Source organism: Varroa destructor, unplaced genomic scaffold (assembly GCF_002443255.2).
Source record: "Varroa destructor unplaced genomic scaffold, Vdes_3.0 BEIS01000004.1, whole genome shotgun sequence".
Taxonomy (NCBI): Eukaryota; Metazoa; Arthropoda; class Arachnida; order Mesostigmata; family Varroidae; genus Varroa; species Varroa destructor.
Genome location: NW_019211457.1, coordinates 4,568,557 through 4,594,084, shown reverse-complemented (window position 1 = coordinate 4,594,084; position 25,528 = coordinate 4,568,557). Strand labels below are relative to the sequence as shown.

The window sequence follows — 25,528 nt, the reverse complement described above, 5'->3', positions numbered from 1 at the left end:
CGTGGCAAATTAAAGCACGTTGAGACTGTAACAAATTAAATCAATGTTTATGTGTCTATGCATATAGGCAGAAGTTGCTGTGCTGCTAACTGCAGTCCGATCTGATCGAATCACATGTACAAAGCATGCTCTCAGCTTAACGTAAAGAATCGTATAAAAATAATCAAACTCCTCTATTGCTGATTCATATGTTTTCAACAGGAGATAATATTATTATAAGATGCTTTTTGTTACGACTGGTCGAGGGCAGCGCAGCGGTCTCTAAACTAAGGAAGAACTCGATCTTCAGTGGAACGTCAAAGAGGTCTTTATCTACCTATCTACATCCTTCTACATATGCGGTGGTCTAGCGACTCTGCTAGCTTTTTTTTCGGGAGAAGCAGGCGCTAAAACGAAACGCTTGCGAAAGGGAGGTGCACGTTGTTGGTGTACGTATATTTGGTAGTCGACAGTGACACGTTGAAGGCCTTGTATGAGGTAACAAGCAAGTATAGTCATTGAGTGAAATGTAATTGTACTGTAGTTGTAGTTAAACCCTTGCTACGAAAAGGAATATTTAATTTAACTATCGCTCAGGGTTAAAGCTAGCATTCATGACACGATTTCAGTTGTCCAAAATATATTGCTGAAGAGGCATCAATTGCTGAGTAACTGAAGAATCATTTTTTATCCGTCTAGTCTCGATTGTTCAGATGTAACTGTAAAAACATATGTTTCTATTGACTTGACTAGCGTCGAAGGGAGTCGACGCTTATTTAGAATGTCTGAATGTTCAGATACCGATCAGTATAAGAATTTAGAAAAGTTACGGCGATTTCAAACTATTAATAAGGTATCGGACTTATGGATTATGTACACACACGAGTGTCTAATAGATAATTGTATAGGTTTTATACGCACCTCTGCAAATCAACCACTTCGCAAAAACTAAACAATAAGAGCGAAATATCTGCAAAAACGACATAGTTTAAATGAAGGGCATTGAAATAATATCCTATCAGGTCCGTCTGCGATGCAGAACGTACGCAATGTAAAACAGAATACGTCTAACCGTACGTATTGAATCAGCGTAACCAAGCGTTTCAATTAAATACGAGGCGGAATTTTATTATGTGCTAAATATGCTTTTCAACACCGTTGAAGCCAATCACACAGTACAAATTCACATACACAAATCCATCTGTAGATGCTGTTGTCTGTTCATTATGTATTCGTATAAGATATAAATTTTTCGAATTAAGTAAAAAAAAGATCGCTTTGACCTCCCATCGACCACCTTGTTCGACGGACCGTCTATTAAGTACCACTTCATCTAGCAAGGTCATCGGATTCGTTTGTCGACCTTAGATGAACTGTGAGCACTTCTGCTTCTTGATGTGTACGGCCCTTACATACAACGATATTTAACAATCCGCAAGTTCATCTATTCTCGGAAAAGGAAATATAGGCTATATATAAATTTTCCCAACGAAGCAAAATGTGCCTCTTGCATCAAAAAAGCTATACTCTAACTACTTAACAGAAGTAACGGACGTAGGACCCAAGACATTTATTTCACATTGTCAGATACCCACAACCTGGCTGGATGCAGGTTTGCAGCAGCTTCAGGTGCGCCATAGAAGCCGTCGATTCTGGGCACGTTCAACGGTACGGCAAGGTAGTTCCGTTATTGCTCACAGACTCCACGAATAGTGTTGGCCAAAGCATCGTTGATCCCGATCCGGCCGGAATCCACAACCTGTGACGGGATATGCAGCCCACCACATTGTGGCTCATATACAAAGCTCTTCCTCTTTGCATGTCAACACTCCACCGAGCGGCTCTGCAGGGACAGCCGCCATTTCTAAAGATAAAGCAATCAGATAGCGTATCGTAGTGCTCCCTGGGGTTGGGGGAAACGTACCCCCTGTGATCTCACTGCGATGCAGGGGGAAGCTAGTTCCTCGAGGCCCATACCCAAAGGAAAACTCAAAACGCCGGGAGTGTAGCGTTCCATCGTAAATGCTGACTAGAAGATTATCCAGCACTACTGCGTAAATAGCGCAGGGTTGACGGAGATAGTGGGAGCTCTTGTGGGTTCTCATACCTATAGCGAGCCATCCAATATTAGCTTGTGCGACAATTGTGGTATCCTTTTAATATAGGTGGGCCGTATTGTGTACACACGTCTAATATACAGATTATTAATTTACAATTCTATTTTTGCAATTGGAAGCAAAAGACAGGACAACTATATTCATTAGAGTAAATAAATCGTCAATATCAATTAAGCTCATGAACAACGCCGCTGCTACGACCGAGATCACGAAGAGACTTTAACAGACCTGCGTGAAAAATGTTACGAGGTAAAGAATCGGCAGGCTACTTTTAAGCAGCATTGGTCAATGTTGTATCGCGCACAAATAATTTGTTAATCTAGTCAGAAATAATAAAAGCGACGTAAATTCTTCTTGTAGAAAATATTTTTTATCATGCTGATTTTGGTCTAAGAGTGAAGACTCAAGAAAATAGCCGGTGACGACTAAAGACAAATGTCGACATTTTTTAGCTAGCAACGTCCATTAAGCAGTAGGCTTCGGTGTTGGCGTGTACGTTGAAGTTACCTTCGCAAAGGTGCTCTCCCTTCAACAGTTCCGTTAGTGATTATTGGTTTTCAACGTATCAGGTCGGGTCTCTACCGGAATTTTATTCCTATTAGTGATTTCAAGCAACACGAGTTACTGATATCAAACTTTTCAGAAGTGAGAAAATTAGTATTCACGATAGACTCAAACAAGATAAAAACAATTTTACCGCGAGTAACAGAGGTCGTTTTGAATGATTTATTTGAAAAGTATTATTGGGAAATTTGCATTAAGGTCGACGCGTTACATTCTGAGTAAATATCCTATATTCTAACCATGTCTTGCTCAAAACAAAGCACGAAATGCCTATCTACTAATATTGTAGTTTATCTAGAGAATAAGCGCCGGAACGGTAATTTGGCCTTGTGTATAGGATATACTCACACTCAGGCAATACTATTGCTTGCTCTTTCTCGACAATATGTGATGAGCGTTTTTTAGGAAAACCTGGTTGAGTGGTTCCTGTTGTTTGGTAAGTGTACTAAAAATACACCACTTTTAAGTGGGCTCTCGACTCCAGCACGGGAACTATTGGCCACCCTTGCACGTTTTCACAAGCGAATCTTTTGCTACCCATCCTTCAAGGCTTCTCTACAGTCTTAGAACACTTAGTGTCTATAAAGTCACTTCGGTAACAAGGGTAACGCTCCCGAATAAACCTTTCGTAGTTACTACTTCATTTAACTATGTACATAGGGTGAGAACCATCCGAGATGCACAGGCACTTGTCGGTTTTTGAGACACCTTACCTGTTTATAAAACGCGTTACGTATATAAGATGGAATGATGTAATTTCAAGGTCAAGCGTTGCCAGCCGGCTGAAATTAGAGTGTGTGACTGAAGCGGTAACATCGGACGTTATACTTTTTATTTCTCTTATGGTTAAATCTATAAAATAGAATACTTACCGAAATCGACAGTTTGTGTCCATGGACGCCGTTTTCGTGGCCTCTGTTATTACTATTGTTTATATGACTGGTAGCGAACTGCTGGTGTTGGAGTGTAGAGGGCACGGGATTGTGCATTTTACCGATATCAGCGCCAACTATTGTTGTCGCGCTCGCGTTGCAACTCCCGTTTCCGTCCGTGTTATTGTTACTCGTCGCCGCCATCATCACCTCACTTATAGAATCACCAGTCCCTCCAAGGCCACGAGGATCGGCCGTGTTATACGTGTCCACAATTAATGTCTCTGTTGGCTCTCTGATATAGCCCTCATCGTCACCTTCTTTACGGGTCACGCTGTTAGGACTCATTTCTGATCCGCACGCATCGGAATGGCGAACTGCCTGCGGCCTCAGAGAATCCGGCTCGACGCTTGAAGCCGTGAGCGTCACTGGAGCACAAATAGTCAAACTCGGCACTGTCGTCACATTAGGCGTAGATGTTTTAGTAACGTTCATGTTATTACTACTTGAAGCATTACTGTTAGTGGCATTATTAGTCGTAGCAATACCAATTGTTGCTGATGCCGCACCTTCCTCTCGTCCTGCCGCTAACGTGTTGTTAGTTTGGTAGCAGTTGCTATGTTGATTCCTAATGTTGTTATTCTTGTTGTTTTGTTTCATCACTGTCGTATCACTGACACCAGCTGCTCCATTTACCACTGCACTTCCTATACCGGCCACACCACAAGAACTGCTAACACCTGCACCGTCTACACCAACACCTGCATCTGAACCTGCACAGAAGAGCAGCGTATCACCGTTGCCATCTACACTAGCGGCGCTTATCCCCGCGGCACTTGCGCAATCCAAATTTATTGTTCCGGATGTTGCTGCTGATCCGACACTCGTTGCGTGTCCACCCGTGTTGGGATTTTCAACCACGTTTGTCAAAGCACCACCCGCAATCCTCACTCGGCCTGTTGTCACACTACCATTATTATTACCACCCCCGACCCCAGCAACCCCACCGGTACCCCCGCAGTAAACCACCGGACCCCCTCCATTTCCAGCACGTACTGCCACTGAAATTTTCATGGAGTCGACTGGATCCTGCTGCTGCTGCTGCTGCTGCTGCTGCTGCTGTTGCTGCTGCTGCTGCTGCTGCTGCTGCTGCTGCTGCAGCAGTCCCATTGCTGATGTCATTGTTGCTTGCGGGTTCGTGATGATTCCACCGGTACCTTGTGTTTGCTGTTGTTTTGCTAATAATCGAGCTTTCTCCAACTGTTCCTGATGCTGCAAAGCCAGTTTATTAATATTACTGCTCGCATGGGCCTGGGCTAACTGGGTTAGCTCGCGGGGCTCCCGCCTCAAAAGAAGCTGCTCTCGATGATGGCTGTGCTCGGCCTCAACGGCCGAAGCTCCCATAGTATCGACGTCGGGCGAAATCGGTGGACTTGATCCGTCCGATTCAGGGGACCCCTCTTCAGCTTCCGTGTTCACGATTACGATCGGGGGTGGTGAGAATTTCTTATCGCCACCGCGTCTTCGGAGCGAGTTGTTTTCACACGCTGATTCGACACTGTGCTGTGTACCGAGTGGCTGTTGGGCGGCAATCGCCGCTTTGTTTCTGGCTGCCAGTGTCTTTTTGCGCTCCATTGCTCGACGGGCGCGTTTTCGTGCCGCTAGAAATATCTTAATGTAGACAAATACCATAACGACAGCTGGTATATAGAAGCTGCCCAAAGCCGAATAAAGGACATAGCCAAGATCCTCTGAAACGGAACACTGGGGCAATGAGTTCTTTTGATCGGACATTTTCCGCCAGCCGATCAACGGTGGCAATGATATCAATGCTGAAAGGAGCCATACTCCACAGATCATCACGACGGCTCGGGACGCCGTGCGTTTTCGAAGATACTCTACAGCATGCGTGACACTCCAGTAGCGGTCTAGCGATATCAAGCACAAGTTGTTGATTGATGCTGTACAAATCAAGACGTCGAGAGCCGCGTGGATGTCGCACCAAATCTCACCAAATATCCAATAACCCATTAGTTCACGAGCAAGAGAAAACGGCATGATGACCAAACCGATAAGAAAATCGCTGACCGCCAACGAGGCGATGAACCAGTTCTGGGTCGTTTTTAACGACTTTTCAGTCGCGATGGCGATACAGACAAGCATATTGCCGACAACGATGACGATCATAATTAGCGTAACGAGTACAGCCGTAATAATGAACCCGATCTCTGGAATTTTAGCCAGTGGGCCGCCCGGCAGCGTGTAATTGCCATCGGCTGTTTCGAGGACGCCGGCTTCCTCGTAGCTTCGAGGCACCTCTTCTTCGCCCCATTCAAGTAACGTGTGGTTGGGCGCCGACGCAAAACTACCGGTCACCACAGTGATCATTGTGCTAATAACACTGGGATGCTCCGAGGCCACGTCGGCAGTCGTCACGGCTTACGGCGTCGTTGTGGCTGCCAAACTGCTCCACCTCAAGCGATTCAAGCTGACCGAGTTTCGGGAAAAAGGAACAATTACTCACGCCTGTCAACAACAGAAACAGAACACTGAACCTGACGAAGTCTTCCTCCTTGGTGTCTTCGTCGTTGAAAAGCTGCGGCGAATTTTTGAGAAGACTGTGAAGCAGTTGGGACTGTGTAGTGACCTGGTCTAGCTCGCTGGTTTCGCTTTGGTTCGCCTTTGACAAGGAGCGATCTTCACTAGCCTTTTGTGTGACTAGGCGCTGTTGTGTTATTTGCCCTATAATAGGGAAAATTTGCTTGTAAATCTCGTTGTACTAACTTCACTTCTGGACTGTGACCTTCTGATTCTACAGACGACAAGGATTCTCTGTACATACGTTTTGAACTATAGGAACCGCTATTAATCGGAGCTGTTCTCTGTTTGTGTTGTAGTCCGCCTACGTGCGTAATGTAACGTAACCTTATTAGTCTATAGTATAGAATGAAGAGGCCCGCACACTTGTTAACTATTTACTCCTCCCTGTTCTCACCTCTTGCATATACATATGTATCTTGTTATGTATACGCATGTGATTCAGATAGCTGATAATGCAGGAGCCCTCTTTACTACGCCCTGTAGATGTAGTCGTTTGGTGTAGTTCCCACTCAAGTCCACGTGATGATGCAGTCGTAACGCGTTCACCTGCTGCTCGACCCAGACGAGATGAGGGGTTCTAGTTTCAGAATCGGACATATAGAGACACACAATTCATTTCGTGTTGGAAGCGGTCATTAGCCATTCGAAGCAGTTATGCTGAGTGGGGGCGGTAGAACCTCATTTACGAAATATTTAAGTAAGTTGTTATTATTATTATTATTATTGCGTACTTGTTCTTCTTCCAGCTCTTTTTTTCTCTTCAAACACCGATGGGTCACATTGTTCGGTAGCAACATCAGTAGAGAAATCTTGCCTAGTTTAACTTCAGGGAGACAATCGATGACAGTATTAGCTTGGCAGCTGTCGTCCACGCGTCCGAACCCCTTCTATTGCTGCACACTATAAGCTTTGGTACAAAAAAAACACAACGATTGATATAACGAGCGAAACCGCTTGAATTCGAACAAGTAAACAGAACAGCTTGTTGACCATGCAACGGCTAAATCGCTCAACGTTTCCTTATTAATGGCGGTGACCGCTTGAAGTGAAGTTGCCCGTCAAGCCCTTACATCCGACGCTCTCACCGTGTTCCTCACCGCCACCTTGGGTGGCGTCACTGACGGTCTCGTATAATAACTACCACGTTAACGCCCCGCCAGTACGGCAGAAGCGCAGCGCTAACAAGATTAAGTATGTTGTTTACCGTTACTAACTCCTAGGTAGAGTAAGGCTAAGGCTTGCCCCGACCTCAACGATCGTCTAGGAGACACAACCAACAAGGTGAGCTGGTTATATCGTTGATTGGCTGGTTAAGGTGGCCCGTGTTGCCGTACCTATGGCTTGAGATTAAGAACCCCTCGAGAATAAAAATTCGTTCCTAGTTTCTTTGGCTAGTAGGCGAGTAAGTGGTACGCGCGCCAGCTAGTAAAGGCCACACGTCAACTTGAGCCCTTCCGCAGAGAGCCACACGACTGGCAGTTAGAATTAAGGGTGTATTTGGTCAATCGCTAGGCCAGTGCCGCCTCTGATGCCGACTGCTATATGGCCAGCCACTACTGAGATACAAGTCAAAGACGTGTCGGACTGTTGAAAGAAATCGAGAATCAGAGTCGAGCCTGCCGCCAGATGGAAAGGACAAGGTAGCCTTGCGTGGTAGCCTCCGAGATGGGCCGAAGTAACCGTGGCAAGAAGCCAGGTTCATTATCCGCCTTGCAATCCGCAGTAGCACCTTCGACTCATCAGCCAAAAGCTTCTATTCTTCTTAATCAGAATCGCTTAAGTTCAATGGAGCCAGTACTAGTTGTTATAGTATTAGGGTGGTAGTGGTTGCAGTAGCACTTAATCCAAACAGCTTCCTGCCGCCGGCATTGACAAGCCACGTTGTGCTTAACGAACTCAACGCAATGGGAGAACCAACAATATGCAGCTTAAGCTGACCAAGCACTCAAGATGGGTCATTAGATAAGTTGATATTTCGATGAGCTCAACTGGAGGGTTGGCAGTCTCTTGGATTCAATCGGTGTCCACGGGCAGATGCAGGCTTCTAATCACAACTCAAACCTCTTTCTCTTTCTAGCACATTAACCCACTATTTTATCGTTTCTCTTCCTTTTTTGGATTGAGATCAGCTTCGTTTAGAAGCCAAACATCGAGACGACGCTTCGTTTAGCCGCTTGCCAAACGGGTCCGCCCTTGTAATAAATGCAAGCTGAGGGCTTCGACGGTGGCTGGCTGAGTTCTCCAAACGAAGACCAGTCGGTAGTTTGTGAGTTGAGTGGAGAGTGGATTCATTTAGACCATTCCTGTCTGCGTCCCGGCTTTGCTTCGGGAATTACTTGACAGGTGCCGTTTGGGGAGGAACACTGACCTCGCGAAATCCCTTGAAAGAAAATGAACACGTCGTCCTATGCATGCTCTTTCTTCTTTTCCTTTGCAACAATCCGAATGAATGAACCTTGATTTCCTTTGGGGTAGGGTCCGGCGGATCTTAAGCAGGCGTTATGCCCTTTTCTTGAGTATCCGAATGTTCGAAGACTTAAGCAGTAATATCGTAGAGCCGATTGTCGCTTGGATGTCACTGGAGGCCAAAAGCTACGGAGTGATCGGGTACACCAGAGTATATTTCTTTTCGGAGGATTGACGAGGTTCCGTATCGGTGTTTTATTTTTCGTTGTGTTTCGTACTTGTAACGGAACTAGCCTATCTATCCGCCGTTAAGTTTTGCTGGAAGACGTTAGGAACTGTCAGGCTGACTCTGTTCCTATTTGCTCTGATTACTCGTATCCGTTTGGTCTGTATGTTCGTTACATGTAGACAGGAGGCTGCGCGTATATATATATGGATGTAGTAACCATATCGGAGGCAACAAAGCCACCGCGTAGCTTGCTGTTGTTAGCGTTCCCAAATCCCGCCTATTTTGATTCTGCTATTTACGCTGCTACTATCACGGCGACGACATTTATGACAAAATTGATTCAATGTGGGATACGTTGTGCAACAGTTAGTAAATGATGACGAAGTGTTTATTGCTACTGTAGTCGGTATATGCCCGCTTAAGGGAAGATTTGTGCCCCAGCTAATTGTGTTGGCAGATTCGTGCGCTGCACGCTGTTAGTTTAATTTTGTTGTTCCAGATGCTTCTGTGCCAACCCCCTCGCCCCCCCCCCCCCCATGCAGGCTATGGCGGTTACCCAGCTTGACCCTTTGCTGCTAGCTGTAACTACTTGTTGTTATTGTCGACTTTGCTGTTGCTTGCGGGCTGCGCCTCCGAAACCGTATCGGAATCCGGCGTTGGTTTGTTATACCTGATATCCACTTGGTACGATACTAGGCGCTTTTCTTAACTATCGGACCTGTTTTGAGGATTTGCGTCAATGCCGTTGCTTGCTGGCCGGCTCGCTGATTGGCTCTATCTTGGGAAGTTAAATCTAGGGAACTATGCCTGTTGTTGTAGTGTTTTCATAGGTCTGCTCGAACGTTTGCCTGACAATCCCGTCTGTCTTCGTTAGCGATACTGTTTCTAATATCCACCTCGAATGGGTTGACAGTAGTTGCCGACTTGGTCGCGTTCACCACTGGGGGGCACGAGGGGGCCGCACGGCATAGGCTGCAGAGCTGAATGTTTAAACCGTGTTTTAGCCTGTACGGGCACACACGATAGGGCAAAAGAGACCCCACAGGAAGGAGAGGCAGACTCACCGGCCACGGGTTATCTCGCTTTCTGTTATCCCGTTTGTGGTAGTTCTTCTTCAGCACCGCCTACTCGTGTGAGTAAGTTCGATAGTGAACAAAAGGCAAACTCGTGGTTAGCTTCTGCAGATTTCGTTTTCAGATTAAAATACGAATATTCTTCTTCGGGTTCCGTCAAATTATCTGCCAAAGTATGTTCGTGGTATTTAAATGCTCGTCAGTGAACGCTGGAATGATGTAGTCTTCTAAACAACAGCTGATGCATATGATTGACCATTTCTGCATATAAGTTTATCCGTAAAAAGTTTATCCGGCGTACTTGTAGATATCCTTATATGCTCGATCTTTGTATAAATATATGTACTAGTCTCTGAGCTTCCTTTGGTGTCACGTCGATGTATTGTCTGAAAATATCAACGGCATTGCCAGCGAGAAGCGGACGCTAAATATGGCTCGTAAAATCGAATTCTGCAAGAATCTTGTAGTCGCATTCGTTAGAGCGCTTTGCGTCTTCTTAGACATTATTCAACGCTGTCACTGATTTTACTTTTTTTTGTTTTTGAGAAGAACGAACAAATTACCACAGCCTCTACCCGTTTTATCGTCAGCAGTCACGAAACTCGTCGGTGCTTCGGCGACGATGAAGACATTGTTGATAAAAATACGTTTGCTTGCCAGCAACAGCTACGAATATAGAAACCTGTATTAACTGGAATTAGTCGGTGTTTGGATTGTGTTATAACGGTGTTCAGTGACTTACTGAAATCCGGATTAGCTGGGACGCCCATTACCTGTCGTCCGAGGCGACTGCTATACGCTTGACCTAATATTTGCACATTGACGCTAGCCGAACGGGACAGTGATAATCTTCGCCAGTGTAACCGCGTGGTCAAAAGATATACTATCGATTGTTGTTGTTGCTGGGGGTGCTGCCGTCGAGGCCTCAGCTGCCGAGCCATCTGTAGTCTTTGTAGGTTTATAGTGTGGAAAGAACGCAGCTGCCGATAGAATACTTTTGCCTCGTTTTGGTCAACTCTTTAAAAGCATACTGTGGCTTTCAACTCGGTCCCATTAAACTGGTGACCTGTTAACTGTTTCTTTGTCGATGAGGTTTGATGGGACTGGTTAGCGGCGAAAAAGAAGTTTACTTAGGCTCCAGCTGTTGTTGACGGCATCTGTTTGTTGTTGCTGCTTCTGCTGCTGTTGCTTTCTTCTTCTTCTTCTTCTTCTTCTTCTACTAGGTGTCAATGGTGCACAGCAAGCGCAACAGAATAGCTGGAATGGTACTTTTAGCCAAATCGTCGGGGTTAGGTAAGGTTTAAGCGTTGACGGCGTTATCGTATTTCTATTGTCGCTTTTACCCGTAGGCAAGCTTTTGTTTGTGCTGTGGCTGTTCGTTTGTTGGATCCAGTTTCTGCCACCTATTTCTGTTGGCCTTCTCGTTGGACCTTCGTTCCTTGCCTCCTTGTCATTTACGTAGCCTATAAGGGAATTCGTGCGTTCTTTAAACTGCTAAGTATTTATGCACTCAGACATTGGCTCCGAAACAGCACCTGGTCGCTGCTCACAGTGAACTTTCCTACAAGTATTTTTGTTGTAAGTCGCTATTTCCTATCTGGCCATCTGTTTCTCATTTCCGTTCATTCCGCCGGAACTTTGTTGCACGCAAAGTTGATTAGGCCGGAAAAGTCACACACTAGACAACGTTTACTGCAGAGCCCTAAGCAACAGCTTCTGCTATGATCACCGTCTGATCACGTCACTACCAGTGTTCTTCTCTAATGTTTATCGTATACAGGTAGTATACACAACTTGAACTATTGACTATAGTAATAATGATAATCTTCAGAGGCGACCGTTCCACATCATCTTCTACTCATCTTGGCCGTCTGCGCTTCATTGTCGGCGCCTTGCCGGAACTTCACTGCAGGAGGAGGGGGCGGGGGGTCACTAACATACAACAGCAACTGTCATTGATCAATTGGTTAACTTTGGCGAAATACAATTTTTTTCAGTGCAGAAATACAATAGGCACCTCTTTTTCATATAATGGTAAGTTTATTAGCCTCTGATAGTAGCATTGGCTCGATCCGTTTTGGCTGGAACTAGACAATCATCAGTAACTGTTGAGTACAGATTTATTGTGGGTTATTGCTAGATAAGGATCGTTGTGCCATCGTTGTCCGTGTTATGCGTACGTTAGCAGCTCAAGAAGAACTAATCATACGAAACAACAGAAATAACACGTAACTTACTTGAACGTCCTATCGAATTGTCTAGGTAATACTGTTATTGCTGTTGTTCTTGTTTGTGCTGCGACTACCGGCTGCCAATAGAGAAATTTCCTTTTTTCGTTACCTTTGGCGGAGAGGTGAACGCTATGCACGTCTCTCATATACGGTTAATTTGCAAATATATACATGTGTGTACAATTGCGTATGAGCCGCATAGATATAAGGTGTACACTCGTAAAAAAAAGCGCGAAGGACTTGATCTAGCACGAACTGTTTCCGTCAAACCCAAGAAGCTTGACACCGGTATCGCTGGCCTTTCCGGTTTTCCAGCGAGTGTCTCTTAGCCTTTATCGTTTAGAGAAACTTGCTCTTCTTCCTATAACCAGACTCCGCAGAGAAGATACAGAAACTGCCGCGTTTCGTGAGTGGGCAGCCATAAATACTGCCAAAAAATGGCATAGAAAGAACAAACGTTCGTCCGCTTTCGTTCCTGCGCATTTGTCGCTGACCTGTTGGATCTCCTGGCGGATCCGACTGCGGATCGTGAACTCTGGTATCACAGTGAAATAGCACTGAGCCCGATCACTGAATTAGTAGCCTGCAGGGATTGCAAATGGTAGAGGTTGCCATTTGCCGGCAGTCTCAATAGCTTCCCCTTTTTCTGCCACTGCTACGCCAACTGCTTCGTGCCTCCGTATCCCGTAGTCCCGTTGTCTCTATCTGTGTGCCCTTACTGCGTTGTTAAGTGTAATATAGTTCTTGCTGCTTGCAACGTTTCCGCCTGCCGGGCTGATTGTTCAGGCAACGTCTACGTCACGCTTGTAGCTCATCATCAATGATGATGATGATACGACTGCCTGTGCTGCCGGTATTTGAGCTTCAGGGACTGGCTGGTTCCTTTGCTACTCACACCAGCGCCACCTGTACAGGCGTCTTGTTTTACGCAAGAGAAACTGGTTAAGAAAAGACTTGTGCGGGCTGTACCCGCCTCCACCGCAACAGCTTTCGAAGAACTCTGCATAACAGCTTCCTATGACATGTAATGCCGCCGTTCGAGCGAATCTTCGCGTCATTTAACCGAACTAACAAACTCTAGGTACGGCAGATCTCTGCCGTAGACTTCTGTTTCTGTTCTCATCTTAGCGCATTTCTACACATCAAGTGTCTACGCGTCGCTGCAGTGATTCAGCCAGATATATTGTTCTCTACCAACACGACAGAGGAGACAAAAGCAACAAAGTAAAAATATGGTAATCCCTCAAAACGTCCACGAAACTGTCGACTCTCTCCGTTAGGCAGATTCGTTATTGGCTATGTTGCTACTCGTTGGTGGCATCATTGCTCATATGCTCGTCTCGCGCCTGGCGCTTCACAATGCCCCAGGAGGATGGTTTCTAAAGTTACCACCTATGCGGCTATTATTTTTACCCTACTAGTCTTTTCACAACCACAGAACTTTTGATAATGCTTTTGTCGTTGCTAGACATTGAACTTGAGCTCTGTGTCGCGCACTTTTACCTTGTCCTTTCACTCGTCTGAATGTTTTCTTTTTTCCCTTACATAAATACAGAATCGTGCAGTTACAGTTTTAATTGTACAGCGCGATTTGACGGAACGAAGGAAATATCGCCCGTTACAAACTCATACGTGCATCGTGGCCTTACGCAGCCAACAAGCTGGTCCTCCTGACTGACTAAATTATTCCTGACACAGGATTTTTTCGACAGTAACCTCAAATCGATGAGCGTAGCAGGTCCGTTTCAACGTTGCTGATAGACGAGGACAAATGATTAATACAGCACAATATGCGTCCTTATTGCACGCTTGTTTTCCTTATGCGCTTTATATGTTTCTTTCGTTTTCTTTGCCATTTTTTCTCTTGTAGATATTTCTCGCCATAGCTATGGTTATTGCTGTCCATTGAGATAGATCCTGTATTACGCGTCCATTTCTTGCAACGTAAATGTTTATTGTTATCCTGATATTCGCACCGCACATGACACCCACTCCACTCAGTTGAAATAGCGTTTATAGTTTGTTTTTAGCAACATCAACATTGACGTGAAACTTACACGATAAACACACTGCAAACGTCCCCCTTGAGCTACTTTAAGTTTGATTTTCTTTTTCTTCGACGTTGACCTTCGTTCCTACGAAGTGACCAGCCGTAAAATTTCTATTTCCTTTTAGCCTGACTTCGCTATTGTTGTCGTTGTACCATACTTGCGCGGTTTTATGGTTACGGTTTCCACGTAATCCTATGGACTTTCAGTAGTGGCTGAAAATAGCTGATAAAGAACAATCAGCCGGACACGCTGATGGTTAACATTGTGTCCAAATGGAACTGGAGCCGAAGTCATTCTGCGAACTTATCTATTAACAACCAAGTGATTATTTGCTAGTTGTTAGGTTTGTTGAAAGTTTTCGACCTCTCTTCGCCATATGTGGCGGGGGGTGGCAATCGCACACTTTTCACCTTCCACGCCTCATATCTCGCGGCTCTTGCTGGTCTCAGTACGACATTGGCGAGTTTATACCGCGTTCCTGTGCTATCGGTTTCGACGCAAGCGCGAGCGTTGCTCTCCAGCAACACGTTACTTGCTTGTACACGTCTACTTCATGCTTTCCCGACTCATTCTGTACACCGCACGAATACTCTAAACATGTCAACAGTGACGATTAAGCACCGGTTGAATTGCTAACCATCATCATTTTGGCGCCACGACGTATCAGCTATGATGAGTTCACCGATGATGATGATGCACTCCCAGTTCCACTAGTCACTAGGACAACAAAATAATCGTTACGAAAAAAAAACAATTTGTGCGGCTACGGTGGCCTTTCGATTTAGTGGAAATCCACTGCACCAACCGGTGCGGCCTTTAACACCGTTAATGCTTCTCCTGCCACTTTTGCTTCTAACAAAGCCTTGGTAATGTTTCCACAACTTGATTAATCTACTGTTGCAAATACGTCTCACCAATACTTCACTTCTGTTTATACTTCTCTAGTATACTGGGCTGAACGCAGATCTCACGATCAGCCTTGCATTAATAGCAGCTCTCCACCGTTAGCAACGCACGTACAGATGCACGACAGGTTAATGCGACGTACGTCAACGGTTTCCTGGTCGGCAATCAACAATCGTTTCCGATGTCGCCCGTTTGCCCTACTACTTGCCTTCTTCGCCTGTTGTTAAATACCTTGCTTCTCGTTGTAGCAATAATAGTGCGATCCCGCCACAGCACCTGTGCTCACATTGCACGACGACTGGTCGCACGCAACTCAAACGGCAGCTACAGCCTCTGCAGAGCTCTCCGCTGGTCTCGCTCGGCTGAGAGCCACGGCGCTCACCTTCAGTCAGGAGTCACTCTCCCTTGCCGCCAAAGGACTAAGGACCCTTTCCGTGTTCTTTTCAGCCCTCGCCACAACCCATGTCACACAGGCCTATGGAGCACCGCTGTTTTCCTGCCTGCGTGTCTAGCTGCCAGCAAGCCAGCGTACACACTACCACCGCTATGCTACGAAGGCCACCGTCAAGACGCTATGAGTATCGCCATTGCTGTCATCGCAGACGCCGCCATCGCCAGCACCGAAACAAAGATTTCTTGCATCGACGTTGGGCACTGGAACACCGGGTCTAAAGCTCCAGCACCGTAGTTAGCGTTAGTCGACTAGTCTCCTGCTTTGGCAGTAGCAGCAGGGCGACCAGAGCAGAGACGGCCAGAATGTCGGGAGGCAGCAGCAGCAGCAGGTTGGGCCTGCGGATGGCCTAGCGCTTAGCGCCTGCTTTCTCCCTATTTTTTCCTCTTTTTCCCGTTTTCTCTCCCCTACTCCCCCTTTCTCGTTCGTATACTAGCTGTTTCTCACAGCTGCCACTTCCTCTCCGCCGGCATTTCCCTCTCCATCTACTCGTCTTTCTTTCTCTCTTATTTTTCTCTCTCTCCGTCTGACTGCTTCTGTATCACTATCGTCTCTACTCCTTTACCAGCATTCTCGTCGGTCCCTGTCGCACTTGTGCGTTTGCCCTCCTCCTCTCCTTGGCTCTACTCGACGAATCGTCCCTCCACTTCTGAGCAGACTCTCAGCCGCTTTTTGCTCGACACGAGCCGCATTTCTCTCTGACGGACTACCCTTGCTGCGGGTGGTTGCACGCCTGCTGCTGCTTCCACTGTGGGTTTGCGCATCGCACACAAGCCTTGTCCGTTCGGCCCTGCTGTGTCTTGGAAGTTGTGCTTTAGCTGTGGCCTAGCAGATCCTTCCGGCTTAGTGGGCGTTCGTGTGAGGCGACACGGATGGGGTGCTGGGTACCTCTGTTGGTTGGTGGGCTATGACTTGCTATTGCGCCGCACCATAGCTTTCACTGACATGAACTACAGCAATAGTGACGGTAGTGAAGTATTCTGCTTTTTCGCCCCTCGCTCGTTCGTGTCTCGATCCCTATCCCAGCGACAATACCACGTATACCACGTATATATATACCACGACCATAACCAGTAACCAACACGATCAGCCGTTTTCCTCGTGCGCGCCGCCATCACCGGAGCCGTTGCTGGCCCTGTCACCGCTCGGAAGTTGTCTTGCCTCGAGCTCTCCTCCGAGCGACGAAGGGAGTGGAGAGTTCCATTCGGCGTCCAAGGACGATGCGGGATGGTGGTCTGACTGCTTCTGATAATGGTGGGTCTGATGGTGGTAACGGATGCCGCTGGACCGAGCTAACCTAGCACCGGCCGATGGTTAACGCCGGCCGAAGATGATGGAGAAGCAAGATGGAGGATGGCGGCGATGGAAGGCTGCTCTGAAGCGGACCACGACGGAATGGAATGACGGGGCGAGTCAGTACAAAATATATAATTTTTTAATCATTGTTGGTATACTAGAGAAAAAACAACGGGAAGAGGAAAAACTATGGCAAGCTTTGAAACATAGGATAATCGAGTAGATATTTGTGCTCGCTCAAGATTCTTTCTCATAGAGATCCAGAGTTTGGCGTGCATTCCGAGATATGGTGCGTGTCCAGAAACTATTGAGCCAATAAAGGTTGTCGGCAGACGGTAACGGCGCATCACGCTATTACTTTGTTTGTGGCTCGTGGACAAATTCGACCAATGAATAGCATGCTACCCGTTGACGTCCACTTGGATACCAGCACATAGAAATGCGTGACGTACATTTAGAAACGTTTAGTGCATATAGCTCTAACGAATACGAAGTGTGAAGACCGTTTTATAGCCAGCTTCCTTGATCGTAGCAAAAAAAAAAGTATGTCATCGAAGAATATTCTATTTGTTTTAAAAGGAATTATCACGAATTTGTCTTATTATCAGTGACTATAGCAGCATTTGTAGTTTAGGTATATATGATATATGCTGTAAGACAACTAACAACTTTCGATAAAAGTTAGAAGTTGGATTTCTCATAGCTTTCATGTTATCTTGTAAGTTATTTACAAAACCAGCTTGCAGTGGCCAACTGGAGTGTACAACTAAAAATCAAAGTCTCGATTCGTTATGCTGCTTATTACAATAAAAGTTCAAAAGTATCTGGTGCCTTTTGCTTCGCTACAGCGTCCAGTATCCAAATACGTTTATTTCCTTTTTTATTGCCGCTCTTCGCTGACGACTACACTGATTCCTCTCTAGACACCATTGTATCCGTTTACTGACCAATGCATACATACTGTGTAATTTTATAGGTAAGGCCCAAAGGACCCATCTGTTCTCCTAAGAGGTGGCCTGAACGGATTCTCTAAAATTTCGGTCTCACTATCCCATATTTTCTCGAACTCGTCAACCCACTTCCCTCAATTGTGTATGTCTCGGTGCAAAACGAAAATCAATACACTATTGTACATTAGAACTAAAAACGTATACTTGTGCGTATGAGGCATATACGTTTTTATGCGTAGAAACTATACAGACACTAGCGAAAAAAAACACGAACCTTTTCTTTGGTATTAACGGATACCGAGCCTCACTTATAGTTTTTTACTACTGTTACCTGAAGATTTTAGCGAGACTGTTTTCAATTACAGTATAAACTAAAACGCATCTTGCTTTGTAACGGGCCCTGTATCCGTTCTTGTTTTTGTATTACTTAGATTTTGAGGATAACCTTTTTTTGATTCAACGCAAAGCTAAGAGAGGTTTTATTCTCTATCCGTATTTCCTTTGCTTTTGTTACCCTTCGAGCTTGGAACCTTGATCAAATATGAGACCATTATTGTTCAGCTTTTTCATCCCAAAAACATTCAGCTCACCGTAGCATCAATCAAGTAGGCACCCTAACTTTCTTTCGATTTCTGCCTTTTATTTCTTGTAGGACATGCACCGCTCCAATGTGTGTACCGCATTGTCGCCCGCACGGGACGAGCATGCGATGCATAAGTCATTTAGCGTCTATGCTATGAAGATGGCCAGTAAAAGTGTGTGTCAAGTAGTAGGCTACTTTTCAGAAGACCTTCGCGTGGGACTCTTTCTTGCTATCAATCTTCTAGTTCAGACAGTAACCCTGATTGTGCTTGCTCACTCTTATTGCAGCTTCTAGAGAGTGTTCTCCATAGCCCTGTATCTGATGTGCTTCTGATCCTGATACATTTGTTTTTTTACTAATGGAAAGCAAACCTCCATTACGCTTTCCTTAAGCGGCCCTTGATTTTTTCGGCACAGGTTTTAAGAGCTGCGACGAGAGTTGTGCAGACCGCCACTGAGGTAATCGAGTTTTTCTTTTCCCTACAAGGCCTACTGGTTCGTAAGCTTGTCTACCTAATTATTTTTGTCGTTGAGCTAGATGTTTTTTCAGCTTGATACTAAGGCTTCTTCCTTCTGGAACTTCTTTCTTCCTATAAGTAAAATGGCTTCTGTATTCTCAGGTTCTCGCTCTACTTGGCATCTATTCATCTAACCTGCCACAATATTCGAGGCTGTGCCTGTTTTGTCTTCCGATTCAGCTTCGGCTCTGCCAATAGTCACCAACGCTAAACCGCTTACATAGGCTGTTTTGTTTAGCTAAGGCTCCACAAAACTGGTGTTAGAGTAGACCTGTGGTGCTCTTGTTACGAAAGCATACTTAGTGCTAATCCTGACTCCTATTTAGATCACTAGCGATATTGCCTCTTAGCTATAGAGATGTCCGAAATCCTATTCTAGCTTGTAGACACTTCCTATTTTTAAGGAAACAGCTAAACTGAGATTCCCAGATAACAAGTTATCTATCTATTTCCTTCGGACGTATTTTTCTTAGCCTTCCCGTGAGGGGTTGGAGACCATTTACCAACAAAATTCCGGATGATTGCTTGACGTTACATGGTTTTTATATTTTATGCTTAGTACTTGAACAGTAAGCATCACCTAGACAAGTTATTCTTCACAGCCTTCGATATTACCTCATCCGGTCTAGCTGCTTCCCACCCCTCGACAGCATCCTGCCGAGTTAACTTGATACTGTACCAAGCTTCATTGCTTCGCATACCGGTCGTCTTTTATTCTCGGAAACAGGTTTTAGCTGTCCTCCTCATGTAGGGGCTTGGCGTCCCACCTTGCTAGCCTCAGACGAACTTGCTACCTTTCTTTATATATCAGCTTTTACATCTTTCCTAAGCTCTCACACTTATTTTCTATATTTCGTTTGATCTCCATGAGCAGGTTCGTTTTGACTTCTTAGAAGAATTATCTAAATACCTCAACTGAAATTTTATGTTTAGCTTTGGCCTATACTCGTTTCGCTCTATCGTTAACTTCCCTGATTTTCGCGAACCCATTTGTTTATCGGTACATAAGTTTTTGCCTGTTGACCATCGGATGGTCTCTGCCCTACAAACGGCCAGTAGTATCACGATTACGTCCTCATGCTTAGCGGCGTTCTGAAGTGCACGGCATGCTCTACTGACCGCATCTTCCAGTATACATTTGTACAATTTTCCGAAGTTCAGGTCGGTACCACGTCACCTGTTAGTGGAAGATTCATTTTGAATTACTATCCCTTCCACCTGCAGCTTGCAGATTAGATTCCCATGATCGTTAGAATTCTTCAACTCATCTACAACATGCCATCCCTTGACTCCTTCAACCGGTCCGCCTGCACAAACTGTCAAGTCTATGTTGGCCTCCCGGTTCCCCTACTATAAAACGTCGAATTGTGTTCGTCATCAATAACCTGTAGGTTTCTCCTATCCACTATTCCGGAAGTCAATAGCAGCTACATTAAAATCCGCAGCGACTATCGATCTCATTTAGGCTATCTCTGTGGACAAAGAATTTCTCTTTTTCGCAGTCAGACGTTGGAGACACCTAGCAGCTCTATGTTCGTAGGCCCGTAATCGAAGTAAAACTGGCACTCGGTCCCCTTGACAGGAGTTTCGTTATGACTGTAGTGAATGAACATATATTAGTCACCTATCGGCTGACCTTACTCTGTGCCTGTTTCGTTTAGGTAACGGGCTTACGTCGATCTTTTTACCGTATCACATTGCCTTCTATGAAGTTGACTACAGCGCCTGAACGATCATTCTTGGCATTGGTAGTGTGGCTCCTATCTCCCTTAACTCTTTTCGTTTCAACATATTGCCAACAGACCAGACAGGCCATGTTGGCGATGTGGCCTTAAGGATTGGGTGTAAGACACTTCTATTTTATTGAGTAGTTGCATGTCATATTCGTTCTCAGGACACTCTAGAGTTCTCCAGAGGTTTGCCTTTAACAGGTTAAAGTAGTACTGTGGTTCGGCCAATTTACTTGCTCAGCAACTGTTCTAAGCGGCTATTATAGATCCCTTTCAGAGTTTTAAACAATCAAACCAGGACGATGCTGTCAGCCGTTTTTCCTAGCATGGGTGCTTCTGTTCTGTTATCCTACCTTCATCAATGGAACCTGCCCGTCACAGGTTTCATTAGTGCTATCCAGTTTTTCAATCCATATTGAGGCTAGTAAAGCTCCGGCTTGAGTGTTTGGATTAGCCGCGGCGTCGATTTCTCTGATCAGCGTCTAGCCGTCCATCTCATTGATCGTTTTGCGGTACCAATTGTTCCGCATGATACTTCGCTTCTTTGTTACAATCCCCTCTTTTTTGGTCCTGCGGTTACCTTTTTTCGTCAAGGTATTCGCCACCTTTGTAAACTTCCTTGCTGTCTTGTTTACGCTCCCCTAGGTGCTAAGACGCCCGCCGTGGCAAGATTATAAATTATAAGTACTAACTTGTGATCAGGGTTTCGCGGGGTTGCAAAAAGCTTTGCCAGGGCGTTATGCGTTGGAGATCAGAACTTTTGCCGGTGTTAATCCAGTAACCAAGCATGTATTCTTCACTGGGAGGACCGCGTGTATATGGCACGTTTTTGTTCGCCAGTATAATGGCCTATCTATCGCCCGCCTCGATCTAAAAAAAACCTTTTTTCTATCCATTGACTGGTTCCTTGATTCAATCCTAGTAACCGCTTAGTTGTTTTGTGTCTTGGGGCTGCCGACCTTCAGTTTCTATACTCTCGAATGAAAACAATGAAGGGAATGTGAATGAAATGGCAGATAGCTGCCACTGCTTTATAATGGCTTTTAACTTCCAGGCTCAGGAACGCCTTAGAAAGCTTAGGAGCAGAGTACAACCTCTTAGCGATGCAGTCATTCGGTACGCTGGTTTTCAACTTGTTGCAATTATATATATATATATATATATATATTTTTTTTTTTTTAGCTTTTAAACTTTTTTTTGTAATAAAAAGGAGCGACACATTATGTCCCCTTTGGATGGATATGCTTGAATATGCCTTGAACACCTGAATATGCTTTTAATGCATTTTATCTGGTTTCCACGGTCACAATTCCAACGTCTGCGTCAATCATGTAACAACGTAGTTCCCAAGCTAGACTTTAGATTACAAATAAGAAAAATTTATACATTGTGGGGACGAATTTAGATTGAGTAATCATCATACAGTCGTTGTTCTTATACGGTAATAGATGTGAACCCCTTTTTTGTTTTGTACGTACGTTTAGTTTGCAGATATATCTTTTCTAAAAAAAAAAAAAAACTATCTTACCCAAGTGTCACTAAAGGAAATGTTATGCAAAAAAAGGTAATGACGTTCGTTTTTTTTTTATGGAAGCCTTGTAATATTGTTGATTCAAAGCACCTATTATGCTAATAACTTCAATTCAATTAGTCTTATAAACTACACGATCATCGTTTTACACAGTAAAACTGTAGAGCTATTGGTTGCGTCGGAGATGCTTGTATGGTATTCTATCCTTACGTTGTACACGAGGTACAAAAAAACGCATATAACAGGAATTATATGAACCACAAATTAATCACTTATTGCTTATTCTAAGGACGCTTGGAAGAATAAAAGTTTTACGAGGTTCTTGCACGCTATGGCTTGGGCTAACTTGTTAATTTGTTTGACCGGCCTACTGCGTTTGGGGATGATTTCTCTTCAGGAGAGTCAAACCCAAACCAAATCGAATGCAGCAAAGAAGCCCAGCTCTTTTACCCCGACCAGGCCCTGCATCCTTACATCCTTAAATAGGTGCGTAGGGTAGGCAAGCCGCATTGGCTATAAACATAACGTTCGCAGCATCATAGTCCACACGTCATAGGCCACTCAAGGTGTTTGTGGCTTAAAAATCAAACTGTCTAAGTTCTCAAAAAATAAGCTATTTTTTGCATGATATAAACCCACAATTATCAGATTACACGTGAATCATATACCAACACGTTTCGTAACTAAAAGCATACTATGTTTGCTTTTAATTGATAAGAGTAACTTATTCTAGACAGTGGCCCTCCATTTTTTACATTTTCTATAGCTTCATGGGCTTGTATGTATAGTGAGCCTGCCATTTGACCGACATTTAAGATAAGACAAGTAAGATTTGACATTATTACTGGCTGGTATAATTGTTGTTCTAGATAGAAGTAAATTTTCTTCTCAAACTCATTGTCGTCAGTGCGCCAAAACGCTCTCAACAGTATTTACCACACGGGACGCTATCATCACCGGAAAAGTCGTTTCCTTTAAAGTACGTACGGTATATGAAACAAGTTAATAACACGCAGGCTAGACTCCATAAGCAATTGCAACTGCTGCATATCGTATTTCTGCTTTCGGTCTTGGTTAGATATTTTTTGGCTGGACTAACTTCCTCTGACTTCTGAATAACGATCCGGCATTCCTCGTCCTATCTCATGATATGGAAGCTCTCGAAGGGGCGTACATTCTTTACTAATTGTGCCCACTCGACACATTTTATAGGAAGTGGGCAGACACGGACGCTTGCTCCAAAGATTTGTGCTGCTCGTGGGTAAAAATCATTCAAAGGAAACTCCAATTCCTCGCCCTGCGTTCAACAACTAGAGAGTAACAGAACAGGCCGAGGTTCGAATGACTCGTGAGGGATGACTAGATTTTTATAGATGTAACTGCCGGCCCTTTTGCTTGCTCTCGAACTTGTCCATGCAGCATCAGATGACTTGACGTCGCTTTATGCAAAAGATCGTACAGATTTCCCTCGGGGGCAGGCTGTGTGTTAGCTGTGAATAGAAAAACATGGCCAAACTTGGTAATACAATTAAAGGACCCTGGCTCGTAGTCTGTGATGACAATCTTTAGTGAAAGATGGCTATGTCTAAATTAGGTGCTTAATTTTGTGTCGACGGATGGTCATCTTTTCTTCCAATCAATTTCCAATAAACATGATCAATATTATCTTCACTATACTTTGTTGGAAAGTGACCTTTCTTTTGCAGCAGCTTTTGAAATTTTTGCACTCTATCCAATCTCAAATTTCGTTATTCGAGCATTCTCAAAGTTTGGAGGGATATGACTCAACGTGGGAGTTAGAACTGGGCACCTGCCAACCAAGCATGTCTGGCTATTGTCTCGCAAATGCCTGCAAACATGCTAAAGCTAGTACTATAATACTTATGAATATATCAGCAGCGTTAACTAACGAAGGTACTATGCACAGATGGCGGTACAACGATCAGTCCATATAGTTCACTGGTAAGCCAATCTATGGCAGGACGATTTTATTAAACGTTATTTGCTAGTTTACTATTGCTTTTACGGACACTGTTGTTATTTCATCAGTCCGAAAACGCTAATTACGTCGCATTCAACGAATACGTTATTTGGGACGGATGCAGACAATAAACACAGCACGATTTTGCACCATAAAATGTCAGGGCAGTAGACCAAATAATTCAAGTTTTACCTCCGGAACCCCCGTTAGATACCATTGCTGCACCGAACGAATAAACCCTAGACAACGTACGCAAAACTGTGAGCTTGAATAGTTAGCCTAGTGACTGTACATTGAGGTGTCATGAATAGAAGGATCGAACGATCTCAAGTTATAGCTTGCGTTGCCCCATCAACATTGCTGCCGGGTCAATCACCTCAGCTCCTCGTCCTTTGCCGACAAAGTTCGTAACTGTTTATCGATTTAATTATTCCTATAGTAATATAAAACAAAAACACCATTTTACCACTTTACTAAGAATCGCTTTTAAACTCTGCCGATAATATGCGGTACACGATAAGTGATTAAACATAGAACAAATCCAACAGATAATGTTTGGAACGATACCATATACGTTCACTGGTACAATACTAGAACGGGTTGGTTAGATCAAGTGTACAAACAAGTTTTTTTTTTTTTTTTACTGATATGCTCTTTCTCACCGTGGCGAACTTCCATTTGGCAAAAGCGTACGCTAAAATATCCCAGACACTCACTGCTGACAGATTTCGATATAAATTTTCACCCATATTAGATTTTATTTACCGGGTCAGTGTCTATTTATATTGAGGCGGAATTCTTTTACAGTGGTGCTGTTACGTGGGTCTGTATGATTTGTACGATTTATGCCAGCTAAAGTTGCGCGTAAAATTTAACGTTAATCGTATTCATCCTAATGCTGATTTCAGCCCTTACGATATCTTGGCTCGGCGCTAGTCCGACACTTCGTGACAACCGATAAGCTAAAGTTCAAGCTAGTTCGATTCAATTTTACCTTCCAAAAGAGAAAAAAAAGTTCCACTTTTCAGAACGATAATAGTCCAGGGGCAAGCCCAATGTTAGCCTAACAGTGCCCATCTTTCAGATGGCCAATACATTACTAATCTGTTTTGCTTCCTATCATTTCTTCAACGGACTGTCAAATATTTATAGAAAGTGTTGAGGGTTTTTCTCCACATATTATCTATATATTTGCAAATGTGAGCGAACTACTGTGATTCGCTGCATTCGCTGAGTAGCTCAAGCCTTATTCGGTATACGACAGTGGCATTTACTAATCTCAATTGCTCTTTCCATTATGGTTCGATGTACTTTTTTCTCTTACATCCTGCCGATCCAACAATGCGTCTAAATCTTCGTCTAGTCCGTGCTTCGTGCATCTTGACTCGGTCCGCCATCGGTTTAGATAAGTACGTATGCTTTTAGTTAGAGGTTTTGATAAGCTACCATACATATATACA

General features: G+C 44.4%; 1 protein-coding gene across 3 annotated transcripts in view; it reads right to left on the bottom strand.

Annotated features, from left to right (window-relative positions):
- The window catches only part of LOC111248829 (uncharacterized), a 249,211-nt gene extending 232,911 nt beyond the window's left edge, over nt 1-16,300 (bottom strand). For 2 of the 3 annotated variants that reach the window (XM_086986494.1, XM_086986496.1), the window contains exon 1: nt 3,533-16,300. In XM_086986494.1, coding sequence (XP_086842620.1) covers nt 3,533-5,920 — 2,388 coding nt within the window. In that variant the 5' untranslated portion in view covers nt 5,921-16,300. The remainder of the gene's footprint in view (nt 1-3,532) is intronic. The other variant, XM_086986495.1, reaches the window with a different exon arrangement.
- Between the last annotated feature and the right edge of the window lie 9,228 nt (nt 16,301-25,528).